This window comes from Mixophyes fleayi, chromosome 7 (genome assembly GCF_038048845.1).
Source record: "Mixophyes fleayi isolate aMixFle1 chromosome 7, aMixFle1.hap1, whole genome shotgun sequence".
NCBI lineage: Eukaryota > Metazoa > Chordata > Amphibia > Anura > Limnodynastidae > Mixophyes > Mixophyes fleayi.
Genome location: NC_134408.1, coordinates 144704774 through 144718624, shown reverse-complemented (window position 1 = coordinate 144718624; position 13851 = coordinate 144704774). Strand labels below are relative to the sequence as shown.

General features: G+C 42.9%; 1 protein-coding gene across 3 annotated transcripts in view; it reads right to left on the bottom strand.

The window, feature by feature from the left end:
* The window catches only part of SPEG (striated muscle enriched protein kinase), a 155400-nt gene that overhangs the window by 36264 nt on the left and 105285 nt on the right, over positions 1-13851 (bottom strand). For all 3 annotated transcript variants that reach the window (XM_075181011.1, XM_075181012.1, XM_075181013.1), the window contains 13 exons: positions 12221-12481; positions 11163-11321; positions 10056-10245; positions 8598-8827; positions 6856-6975; positions 6632-6736; positions 4908-5114; positions 3896-4019; positions 2692-2864; positions 2441-2553; positions 2165-2333; positions 1189-1282; positions 162-362 (listed from right to left, as the gene is read on the bottom strand). In XM_075181011.1, the coding sequence (XP_075037112.1) occupies positions 162-362; positions 1189-1282; positions 2165-2333; positions 2441-2553; positions 2692-2864; positions 3896-4019; positions 4908-5114; positions 6632-6736; positions 6856-6975; positions 8598-8827; positions 10056-10245; positions 11163-11321; positions 12221-12481 (2146 nt within the window). The remainder of the gene's footprint in view (positions 1-161; positions 363-1188; positions 1283-2164; positions 2334-2440; positions 2554-2691; positions 2865-3895; positions 4020-4907; positions 5115-6631; positions 6737-6855; positions 6976-8597; positions 8828-10055; positions 10246-11162; positions 11322-12220; positions 12482-13851) is intronic.

Below are 13851 nucleotides of genomic sequence, written 5' to 3'. Positions count from 1 at the left end.
TGGTCAGTGCTGTGAAGCACTGGGGCTACTACAATTATTATTAGCTATAATAATAATAATAATAATAATAATAATGCCCCTTTTAAGGCAAGGACCCTCGTACTGCTGTACAGTCAGCCCCACAACTATGTATATTTGTGACCAAGGTCAGTAGTGGATACAGCTCCATGATAATTATCAGCGCACTTCGCTTCTCAAACGCTTCTTGGAAGTATACGATCCTCTCATGGCCGAGCCTGGACAGGATACTCAGCTCGCTCCGCGCGCCCTCCCTCGCGGCTCCTCGGGAAGAGATAAATTTTGCTGCCAAATCCTGCCCGCTGTTTTTCTCCACTACGTGTCGGACATAGGAGAACGCGCCTCTGAGAACACAAAAACCTGCGTAACTACCTGTGGTCTTTAACACAATAACAAATCTAACCAGCACAAAAAACATGGAAACATACAACAACACACCACAACCTCAAATTTACTTTTTCAATAACAATAATATAATAACAATATTAATGATATCAGTCATTTGCATTCAGTTCCTAACCTTTACTAGAGAGTGACAGCAAAACTCTAATTGTTTGCTAGGGTTATAGCACATCTCTACACATAGCACCATGTTATTAAATAAAACCCAATATATACACAAAAACATATAAAACAAAACAATGACTGCACAATGACTGATGCTGTTATGTCTGCATTTTGAAATACTTGTAAGACAGGTGCAACCATAACTAGATCTCATAGATGTTTCCGAGCAAAGATATGCCGGTTATAATTGTCAACATGCCGAGGCACATAGATATGGTTGCAGAAAACATATGTGGGTCATTATTATCAGCACGTAAAATGCACCAGGCTTATGGACACGCAAACGATACACCTCCTAAAAGGAGCGTCTAAAGACTTACAAATAGGATGCATCACTAAGGGTTCCCTTAACTTGAGTTTGAATGCCCTTATTGTACTGAACTTACACAAGAAAGCACCCGATCCACCTATAAAAGAACAAGGGCCTGCAGGTGTAAGACATGTTACTAAATTTTGCGTGTAAGTTGTGCACGTTGGCAGTACGACAAATTTTATTCAAAGTGCAAAGTGACAACGCACTACATGGATATGTAAATGAGGCCCAAAAGTCCCATCTCAACACCTCTGAATAACGCACCAACATTTATACAGGAATAGACTCACCTTCCGATCTCCTTGTGAATGGTGTAATAATCGGTAAGTCTACGAGATTTCAGCCCGTCTGTTTCCTCCAACGCCGACCTAGCCCCCGGCTCCTCTGTACAAAATATAACGTGAAATGCACAGTCCGTGCTAATCTCTTACTCAGCGTCTAACCTCTCTATGACAATACCTCCGGTAATGTGACGACAATAACAATAATATATGGGCAGGAGGACTCAGTAATGTCTGCTTACTACATGCCAATAAAGCAATTAAATGTTTCCAGATTTTCTTATTTCAATTAGTGAAATCAAACAGTCGGATAAACTCCTACACTTCATAAACTTTGTACGTCTTTTATTTCCTATTTTTCCTGTAACATACAAATACCCTTACGCCACCCATGTGTTATCATATTGGCATATCCTACCAGCCTCTGATGGGCTCTGGCTGGCAGGGCATGCTGAGATTTGCAGTTCCACAACAAAGGGACAGCAACAGGTTCACTTATCTCGGTTGTCAAATAAATGTAGCATTGATGTACCACATAGATTTAGCATTTACATAGCAAAAATATAATGCTGGTGGCTCCGTTAATTACAGCGTTTTCTGGCTGGTCTGCTCTCAATGTGTGGGCAACCGCAATCTTCATCTAAGGGAGGTGGGCGTGAGAGAGGGACTGTTGGAGAAACTGGCAGAATGAGGGAATAAGCTTTGGGAATAGAGGAAAAACGTCACTTCTGTATAATCAGTTTAAACGGAAATGGCGTTTTTCCAATGATGTATTTGCTACATGTTATTTTTTTAATGTAATTTTTAATTGTAATTAAAGTTAGTTGGATCTTTTGGTGGTATGAGCTCAACACGTTAGAAGATTGTCGTGATCTCAATATTTTATCCTCTAGGTATGGGGATTTTTTTATTACTATTAGAGGAAGTAATTTTTGACCAGCAAACAAGAAAATATTATTTCTATTTCAAGTAACGTGTATCTTACCTTTGCACACTTGTAGTTCCGCCTTGCAAGAGAGCTCCCCTGCCACGTTGCGGGCAGTGCAGGTGTATACTCCAGAGTCCTCAGGTGAGGTGTTAAGAGTTACCAAAGAACACTCAGCGTCGTCATACACAAAGTTAAAGTGTCCGCTTTCTACCAACAGTTCCCCATCCTGGAGAATGAAGAATGAAATGAATGAATGAATGAATGAATTACTGGAAGATACAGAACATGGTAGTATGAGGGAGATCAGAGTGGGACTCAGAGAATTGGACGCACCTTGTACCACATGATGTCTGGAACTGGTTTCCCTTCCACCACCACCACGAATCGAGCAGTTTCTCCAGCGCCAATCTCTATGTCTTCCATGATAGACTCAAAACGAGGGCTCTCTGCAGAAAAGAGACAAATGTAACAAACACTCATTAACAAGAGATGGATAATTGGCCTAGACAATTGCAACCTGTCTAGTTATGGCAACATGAATACGAGTCACAACGGACTAGACATCCTAGCGCTGCCACTGGTACCTGCCATCTCTATGTTGATGGTGCAGCTGTCGGCTCCGTACAGGTTCCTGGCTTGTAAGACCAACTGCCCCAGATCCGACTTCTTGGGACTGAAGATGGTGAGTGAGTGCTGGTCATCATCGGGCATGCTCATCTCACGCACGCAATCCACGTTGCGCAGTATCGTGCCTGCTCTGGGGAGAAGGACTTGTGTTTATAAGGATGCACAGGTTTTGTTTAGGGATCCCTTGTTTGGAAAATAAAAAATATGAGACAGCAATTTATATTCATGTTTTTGGATGGTCATCCATGCCTCTATTTACGTGTCATATGAATGTATGTTTCTATTAGTCTACGGCAGTGGTTCCCAAACTGTGTGCCACGGCTCCCTGGGGTGCCACGGTGATTTCACAGGGGTGCCATGGCCAGGGCCGATGGTAAGCAAGGCAGGGGACTACTTGGTAATTATTTTGGCTTAGGGGTGCCTTGAAAAAATTATTGAGACCCTAGGGGTGCCCTGAACTGAGAAAGTTTGGGATCCACTGGTCTACGGGCTCAAAAAAATAAGTCATTTACAATTTAGGTGTTTTGCAAAACTGCAAAACTGCATGGGCAGCACAGCGGCTTAGTGGTTAGCACTTCTGCCTCACAGCACTGGGGTCATGAGTTCGATTCCCGACCATGGTCTTATCTGTGTGGAGTTTGTATGTTCTCCCCGTGTTTGCGTGGGTTTCCTCCGGGTGCTCCAGTTTCCTCCCACACTCCAAAAAAAAACATACTGGTAGGTTAATTGGCTGCTATCAAATTGACCCTAGTATGTGTTCCTATGTGTCTGTGTGTGTGTGTGTGTGTGTGTGTTAGGGAATTTAGACTGTAAGCTCCAATGGGGCAGGGACTGATGTGGGTTCTCTGTACAGCGCTGCGGAATCAGTGGCGCTATATAAATACATGGTGATGATGATGATGATGACCCCCAAAGCGCAAATGTGCCTATTTTACTGCAAATGTGGTGCATCTACAGGTTTGATGATATCAGGGTAGCGAAGATTGCAGAACTGGTGACTTTGTTGGACTTTGCCGGGAAGATTGAAGTGTCTTTGCTTAATGTGGGTTTAGCACAGGAAAGTTCCCCCCCTTTCTAGCAATGGGGTCTGCACAGTGTGACTGGCCGTGGGGTCTGTGCCACGTGGCCGGCAACCGGTCTAGCGGGATTTTTGGGTGTTACCTCTGCCAGGTGACACTGGCTTCGACGTGGTTGAGCATCACGGTGACACACAAGAGTTGATTCTCCACCATGTACAGGAGCTCAGGGCGATCTAGGATTACCGGCGCCTCCTTCTGGTAGGGACCTGTAACAGCATAGGAAATCTATCACTTTCTAAAACAACAACACCGGCATAATCATCTCCAGCAGACACCTTACATTGGATACTAACTATCAGTAACTAGTTAAAGATCACTATGTCTACAAAACATTGCTGAATAATAATAGTATAACCCATACTGATATAACGTGGTAGAGGCTGAACCACATCACTTTCCTTTCATCAGTTTTCTTTATTCAAAAAATCATTTACACAGTGAGTTGAAGGTCTGTCCAACATCCCAGGTCAATGACTTGGTCAATAAATAAACCCATTTGTTAGCAGCGATAGGGGCTACAGACGGCTCAAAGCCACTTGCCATCCTCTTTGGTCTAGAACACTCTGCAGCTCTCTGTCTGTTTAGGTAAAAGTCCTTTAAAGTATTTGGCTTATTAGCAACAGGGAAAGAGTCTGTGGTGGGGGTTGGTTCAACACCTTATGTCACTATAATGTACCCATTAATGATTTTCATGTTGAAACTATTATGACTAGATGCCCGATTTGGAGTTTTTACATAGTTGTCTGCCCTTCTGTGAATAGATACACTAATATAACAATGGTATTTATTTTTATTACTAAATTTCCTAACACACTGAACAGGTGCTCAAATTAGAAGCTTCTTTGGAAATCTTTATAATAGTTATATAAAAGAGGAATCCTATAGTCACCGACTAGTAGTTTACATGTTGGACTGATTGTACTTGTGAAAAGATTACAAAATGAAACATTGTTACTTTTATTAAGTTATAACATTAGAAAACACACATTTACATTCTTTAGGTTAATTGTTATTTTTATTCTTGTGTGAATGTTATTTTGCTTGCTGTGACCCCCCTTCCCCCCCCCACCATCACCATCACATCACCCCCTCACCTCGGTCGAGCAGTCTGACGATCTCGCTGGATGGGGAGGGTTTGCTGTGGGCGGTGGCGGTGAACGAGACCACGCGGAAGAGGTACTGGTGCTCCTTGGTCAATGCTCGGACAGAGAAGCTGGTGTCCTTCAGGTTACTGGCGATGACTGTCCACTGGGGGGAGCCCACCGCCTGCTGCTGCAGCGAGTAAGTGAGCTGGGCCGGGTCTGTAGGGTCCAAGGCACAAAGCGCTAAGTCAGACCCTCCATCCATACTTTCCGAGGACTAGTTAAACGTCAGCATCACTAATGGAAACTTCATGATTGTTTTCTGAAGGAGGCCAATCCTGGCGCTAAAGCCAAGAGCGGAGGGACAGGGTTATCGTTTAATTAAGTCACATACATGGGTGGCACAATGGCATGATATCCGACTGTCCAGGTTTTGCAGATCACTTATGGTTTCAGTGCGGCCGGTGGCAGGTGGAAGGAGAAGACACACAGACGGATATTGGTCATTCTTTGCACCGCATACTGCATTACTGGACCAATTGCAGATGCAATATGGCAGCGTTTATGGCCAGTATAACAAATAATGCAAATCTGCACTGTAGAGTTTGCTAACTTGGAACCACCCCATATACCAGTGCATGGGCAGCACGGTGGCTAAGTGGTTAGCACTTCTGCCTTACAGCACTGAGGTCATAAGTTCGATTCCCAACCATGGCCTTATCTGTGTGGAGTTTGTATGTTCTCCCCATGTTTGCGTGGTTTCCTCCGGGTGCTCCGGTTTCCTCCCACACTCCAAAAACATACTAGTAGGTTAATTGGCTGCCATCAAATTGACCCTACTCTGTGTGCCTGTCTGTGTGTGTGTGTGTGTGTTAGGGAATTTAGACTCCAATTTAGCCCCAATGGGGCAGGGACTGATGTGAATGAGTGTTCTGTACAGCGCTGCGGAATTAGTGGCGCTATATAAATAATTGATGATGATGATTGCAAAGTGGAATCACAATAATGTAACTATAATATAAGAATGGCAGGGGGAGTCTTAAACTAATATCACTCTAAAAGTGCATGGTACAATATTTCAGAGTTATATCAAACTGTATGTCTGTCATTTTAAGAGCACACTTTCACACAGCTCTATATGAGCTGCCAACGCTAAGCAATTAATGTCTTGTGCAACGACCTCAAGCCAAATCAATGTGTTTACGTATAGGTAAGCAGGGGCAAACACCGGATTTGTAGAGGGGGGTTTCCACACCACGCCACCAGTGGGCGTGACCAGCATGCATGGGGGCGTGGCTATAATTTTAGACAGCACTTGGCTGCTCTCCAACTCTTCCTATCCCCATAATATACATTGGCAATGCTGTGTGCACTGCTGTTAGGTGCGCACAGCTCTCCCTTTTCAAGCAGAGCCGTGTGAAGAGGGAGCAGGGTCACCCACCTCAATTATACAGTGCCCCAGGCTTGGAGAGGGGTTTCCAAGCACTAGGAAACCCTCTCTCGGTTTGCCTATGGCTAAGGTTGTGCTATGCTTACAGAGAGCGGAAGACAGACAGATATTTATTTATTTATTATTTATTGTCAATGTGTGCGGGTGCACCTCTCCTATGATGATTGGGGGAATTGTGGTGGATACTAAGTAATGAGGTGATTAATTAAAATCAACCATTGAGGAGAAGTCAGGTCTACACGGTGCAATATATATATATATACACTTCTCAGACAGATATTTATACCTATAGCAGGATCCAGTCTTTTTGGGGGATTCCATCTAAGCTTGATTATTTTTCCAGTTACAGACGTAATGATGGGGGGGCCATCTGGAGGGGTAGGTACCACATCTGGAAGAATAATACACAGGTAAAAGGTTGATTGATATAGATGATAGATGGGACATTGTCAATGTTAGCACTGTAACTAGACGGTAGCGGGTGCTCTGAATGAAGCACAAAGCTCTTACCTGTGACATATAGGTGAGCGTAGCAGGCGGCTTTTCCCACCTTGTTTGAAATCACGCTCTTGTAAACTCCAGCATGGGAATGGTTAACGGATGGGAACACGAGGCGATGGATGTCTTTATCTGCGCAGAGAGACAACAACGGGCAACGGGGTCAGAATAGCTCAGTAGGGGGATAAACACAGAGGATATTCAGGAATGTCATGGGGTCAAGAACTCGGAATGAAGGTCCACAAAAACATTTAAAGTCAATTTTAATAGGTGACTATTTAAAATACAAACAATAGAGCAATAAGTCCCATTAGTAGATGTACTGTAAATCTAAAAGAAAGTAGAGAAGTAAATTTTTCATTAAGGGCTGCACGGTGGCTCAGTGGTTAGCACTTCTGCCTTACAGCACTGGGGTCATGAGCTCAATTCTCGACCATGACCTTATCTGTGAGGAGTTTGTATGTTCTCCCCGTGTTTGTGTGGGTTTCCTCCGGTTTGCTCCCACACTCCAAAATCATACTGGTAGTTTAATTGGCTACTATCAAATTGACCCTAGTCTGTCTGTGTGTGTGTATGTTAGGGAACCAATGGGGCAGGGACTGATGTGAGTGAGTTCTCTGTACAGCGCTGCGGAATTAGTGGCGCTATATAAATAAATGGTGATGATGATGATAAGCACATAGGGGTCTACGCTGCCGGTAGTAATGACCAGGGCCATCTTTTCCATTGGGCACGATGGGCAGGTGTCCGGGGGCCCCATATGCAGGGCTCTTAATCCGAATAAATAATCCTGCAAAAGAAAAATCCTGCAAAAAAAACCTTCAAGGGTCACGGAGCAAGTACATCTATCTATCTCTATCTCTATACATCTATATCTATATATATATCTATATATGTAGGGGCCCCGGTGCACTGCTTTGCCCGGGGGCCCATAATGTTGTTAAGATGGCCCTGGTAATGACCACACAGGGGGCAGGATCAGTGTCTTGGTCTTGTGCTCGGTTTCCAAATTGGACAAGTTAAGGCTGCATGACAGGTGTAGCTCTCTTTTGGCTTTACCGGAACATACTTTTACCAGCATGACCTATAACGATCTGATCAATTTTGATTGGATTATTATCGCCCATCAGAGTTATTTTGTACCACACATACCACGGCAATATCACAGTTAGTGCGGCTTAAGGGCGGTTTAAGGGACTTTGGGTGTTACTTCCTAAGATAGACAACCTTAAAAAAAGCAGAACATAAACAGAGCTTGAAATAGGGATGACTGATCCCTATGCTGAGCAAAGTGCACATTTATTTAAGAGAATCAGCCCAATGGAGAATGCACAGAAACCAATAATCCTTGCACCATATATGTACTATTCTGTTGTTCTGCTGAGGTCCATGATCATGAGCGATCTATTTAACATAAGGATCGAAAATCCCTATTTTAAGGTTTGCTTATAGCCCTTTTAATGTGTGGAGGTTGCATGTCCGATTAAATATATATATTATGAACTACAGGTTAATGTGGCCATTTGCATTATTTGCATTGATTCACAACAAAGGGGCACGAACACTGAGACTTTGCACTTTCATGTGACCAGTGCCAAAGAAATGACGTAAAGGACTATTATATGCAACAGTCAATAAACCCAGCACATCCCCACAAACGTTTGATGTCTTCCTTCCAGGAATGCTGTTACTTTGTTACAGTTCTTACACAACATTCTAGAACTCTGGTACATTTTTACTGAACCGTTCCTCACACTGGGTCATCCTTCGGTCCTCCGTGCTCTGGATCTTCTGACCATTGTGGTACCAGGTGATGGTAGGATACGGTAAACCAGTGACTTGACACTCCAGTTGCACCTCGCGGGAATCCACGACATCCAAGTCCTGTAGCGGGTGCAGGAAATCGGGCATGAGCACCCCCTCCACCTCACTCTCCTGTACCTCCGGCTCCTCCGGGATAGACGGCATCTTCTCAAGCTTGGATCTGAAGGAAGCATGTTATGGTGAGGGACATATACATCAGCGAGACGTGGACTTATCAACTTGGCAACGTTATGTTAGGGGAACAAACCCCTGAGGATGTAAAGGGTTAACCAGACACTTTATTCCTTTTATATTTCATTATAGACTCTATTTCTATCTTTAATGTCTACATTTGTACCTCACGGCATTTAACCTCAATATTAAATACAGATTCAGAAACATTATTAAAATGAATCCCATCATATATCTGCCATTTATTGTTGTTACTCTTCATAATGAACTTGTTATAAGGGGAAATTGATTGCAATATCTAAGTAAAAACATGATGTAATTAAGTTATTGTATTATCTATTATTGAATTCATATGCACTGTACTATGTATAGTGTAAATGTCCAATCACAGACTTGATATACTTTTTAAACTAGTTTTATCTTTTCAATTTTTAACCCTTTCCTCTAGAGAGGACTCCTTAACGACCAAGCCCATTTCTGACATTTTGGAATGTACCCGTTTCTTCAAAAATAATTGTATTTTTATTTGGTTTACCAAAGTAAGTTTTAGATTTTTCTCAGATGAGATAAGACTATCATTTGGTAATATATTAGACTAAATACCTGTTTATTATATAGACGTTTTTTTTTACTTTTATTCCTTTACCCCGTTATCTTAACTAAACATGTAACCAGCTATGTCTTCTGTGCATAGTAGCCAAATATCTACGCTTTATTCTACGTAAGAAGTAGTCTTAGGGCGTACACTGTCCATTTTTATTTAGTTATTTTACTTTTATCTTCACTTTCTGCAATGTTACTTGTTATCTTTTTTCAAGTTGGGGAATTCCTGGTTTGTTTTGTACCGTAGGCGTCAACTAATTAATAGCCCAGCCAGGGACTATAGGAGTTCTTTTATTAATTTTATATCTTATTACATACATTTGATTCCTTATACTCTTGTATACTGTGGTTTTTTATATTTTGTAATGATTTGTTTTATTATTCACATGTGTTTAGCCTTTTTATCTGTGCATTTACTGAACAGCTAAAATTTCTGCTAACATAAGGTCATGGACATCACTCCCCGCTTCTCTGTCGCCTTTATACTGACTCATGAGTCCTACGTGTTTTCTTATCCTGTGTATTCCAACAGATAAAGCTAGGTTTATATTTTAGCAGCTATTGCGGTGGGTGTGATATCTGCTGCGCTGTTATATAAAGATTACGGTCCTTACATGTGCGATGAGGCGGACAGCCTGGGCTCCTCCACGTACAGCTCAGCGGAACACTCGACCTCCCCGCGTTGGTTGCGCGCAGTGACGGTGTACTGGCCCTCGTCCTCGCTTGACACAGGTGTGATGAGCAGCGTGTAGTGTCCTCTCTCCCTCTGAATATGGACCGTCTCACTCTCTTCCACCGGACGCCCTGTTAGTACGGAACGAACCAGTTATGAAACCGGTGTATAGGACTTTTAGTCTGGCACCGTCAACTGTAATTATGTTCTATGCATCATTAATAGGAAACCACAACCAACTGATGGTATAAGGTGACGGTTTGGACCTGATGCAGAGTTGAACGCAACTTGGGCGTAATTTACAGGTAAAATATGAGCAAAAATAGCGTAATTCAGCCCGTATACTGAGTCAGATGCATCTCGAGCATGTATACTTACACCCTCATACATACAACCAGGTTGTAAGTGCAATAAAGGATCTGGCGACTGTCAACATCATCAGTGCCCCCAGACTGGTGCTAATAATACGGTTGCATAAAGTGTATCTGCGTTGGCTCACGATTCTGAAAGCACGTACTCATTGTGCTCGGTCTACAATATAATGTCCCTACCCTCCACGGCCTTCATCGGACACAAGCGGGTCTAAGAGTGGATTCTAGCAACCCAGCATAGGCCAGGTACTCGCAGAGGTTTTTTGTGGGCATGCGCAGAACAAATTCACACAATTTATGCTACGCAATTGGAAATATGTTCAACTCTCCATCATCTGCAAACATGGAACACTTTCAAAATGAGTAAAATACTACAAGTACACATGGCCTGTCTTTTACGTATGTAAGAATGTAGAGTAAAGTGTACAGAATACTAATGATATAATCTATTCTAGAACTTTTCTGTTTGAAATAAAAAGATTGCAGCCCATTACTGAGCATAATTATCCAAAAGAACCATAAACATGAGGGAAGAGAATAAAAAATTGGTCAGTAGCTCAAATAATACTTTCACTGCTAGAGGTCAGGCTCTAACCTATTTAATTTTCAGTCTGCAAATGAAATGTCACCAGTTTAGCATTATAAACATTGGTCAGTTGTTGCATCGCGGCACTAACCGAAATGAGTCCACGTGACGGCGGGCGGTGGCGTTCCACTGATCTTACAATCCAGCCGGGCGGTGCGACCCTCTACCACATCCCGGTCCGACATCTTCCTGGTGAAGAGAGGGGCCAGCGAGGGGTGTACGGTCAGCACGGCGCTGCATGTCAGTTCATCTGGCAAGGGAATACGAGGGATAGAGAAAGGATGAAAAGATGCGGATTCAGTAAAGAAAACCAAAAACGTATGTACATCCTGGAGAACCAAGACGACAGGCCAGGAACTGGATAGGCTACGAGATAACTCTACGTTATACCAGGCTATTGAGATGTGAGTGACAGTATTATGTTTGTTTCTATACCGTACACAATGAGCACATTAAAGTGTAGGGATTGTTGATCCTTGTGAATACCTGTAGTCCATTCATATAAGTGGAAACGGAGGATGGTTCAAAATAGTGAAGAATCTGGACAGTCTCAGTGGAACTTTCCATAAATGACCATCAGAGTGGACATCCTGTTTCATATAGTTATCTATGACCTCTATCTACCTCTCCCAGGAATGCAGATAAAGATTTAGGTCGCTGGTTAGAGATCATATAACAATAAAATTTAGAGATGTGATGGAGAATCTGGTTCAGATCCCAACGTCAGCTCCTCAGGACCTTGGATAAAACTCTTTGTCTCCCTATATCCAGGGACTAAACAATCAGATTGTAAACTAGATCAGGTAGAGAAAAAGGTGTATAAATAATTCTGTGCCTAGTCCTGTAGGCACTATATTGTAAATAGTGTGAAATATAATGGATTGGACAGGAAGGTTCTTAAATGTGGCAGATACAAGACTGCGGATAGAATAAACTTGACTTTGGGCTGTATAGGTCTTTCAGGACCAATTCTTTGTACATGTTGTTCTGTGCGTTTGTGTGTTTGGGTTGTGTTTGTCACACGCTACAATCAAGGAGAGAGGAAGGAAGACTGAGGATAGACTATCGGAATCCAGGGTTCCGATGAGAGTAAGAACACCAAGGAGAACAGAAGAGAAAGGGGGAATAGTAATTGAGAATGAAAGTTACCTCTAGCTGTGCTCAGTTTACAGGTGTAGACCCCGCTGTCGTCTTCATGCACGGAGTTGAGGAGCAGCAGGCACTGCTTGCCGTTGAAACGCATCTTACAGTCCAGCAGGGCCGGCTGCAGCAACTTCCCCTGGAACATCCAGTCCACGTCCAGGTCCGCGGGTCCCGACACCACACACTCAAACACAGCCGCCTCTCCAGCGCACACACTCACATCCTGCAAGGGGGTGACCACCTCCAAGCTGGCACTGCCAGGAGAAGCTTTGTTTGCACACACGCAGAGACACAACACCGAGACACAACACAACGGGACAACAACACAATGACCAACAAGGGGACAACACGGAGAGAGGGAAGATAAATGTTACACCCGGAAATGATCGGAAGAGGAAGGGGGAGATGGACAGATGAAAGGAGGGGAGTGAAGGAGGAGCAAAAAGAAAACATTGAGGTTTTTACTTTAACAAGTAAAACAACTTCAAGAACATTACAATTCTCAATGCTCCAAGAAGCAATTAAACACACACAGTTGGGGTAAAACTACATAATAAAGCTGAAAATACAGACATTAAACAAATGAGGATCGAGTGCAACAATGACATCTCAATATTCCAACAATAGATATTTATAGAATGAGATCGGATAAGCGGATTCTCACTGCCAGCCGCCTGTATTTTCATGTGACTGCTTTATAATTCTACATTAATGAATGATGCAGAGAATTATTTCTCAACTCTGGTCCTCAGGACTTAATATATATATTGCAAGTTATTAGGATATTCTTGGGCTGGTTTATCTACTAGTTTATGCAGATCAGACCTAGAGGTAAATGTATCAAGCTGTGAGATTCCCTCGGGCTTGAAAAGTGGAGATGTTGCCTATAGCAACCAATCAGATTGTAGCTTTCTGCTTGTAGAATGTTCTAAATAAATGATAATATAATCTCCACTTTCAAACCCTCCAAAAACTCGCAGCTTGATACATTTACCCCCAGATGATCTGAAAAGGTACGTATAGGGACGCTACGGGATCATTCGAGACAGCTAGCCTCCTGCATATCAACAGCGCAAGTTCAAAGACCTTAATTTAAATTAAGGACAAGTTAGGTTTAACATATCACATATTAGCCTGGCGTAGCAAGCGGAGTTGCACTACAAGCGTATTAACCTAGCGCGGCCTAAACCCCTATTTAGGACCTGTGTACAAGGGTTTAAATTGTGGCCTCACATCAGGGGCAAACACAGGATTTGTAGAGGGGGTTTCCACACCACCCCGCTAGTGGGCGTGACCAGCATGCATGGGGGCGTGGCTATAATTTTAGACAGTGCTTGGTTGCTCTCCAACTCTTCCTATCCCCATAATATACATTGGCAATGCTGCCTGCACTACTGTTAGGTGCACGCAGCTCTCCCTTTTCAAGCAGAGCCGTGTGAAGCGGGAGCAGGGTCCAGCCACCTCAATTATACAGTGCCCCAGGCTTGGAGGGGAGTTTCCAGGCACTAGTAACCCCCCCTCGGTTTGACTATGCACATGTACATATAAGTGCAGATTAAACCTAAATTTACGTTTTCTAAATATGCATTTAATATGTATGAATGGATTAATGTGCATATTTAAAGCTTTATTCTATT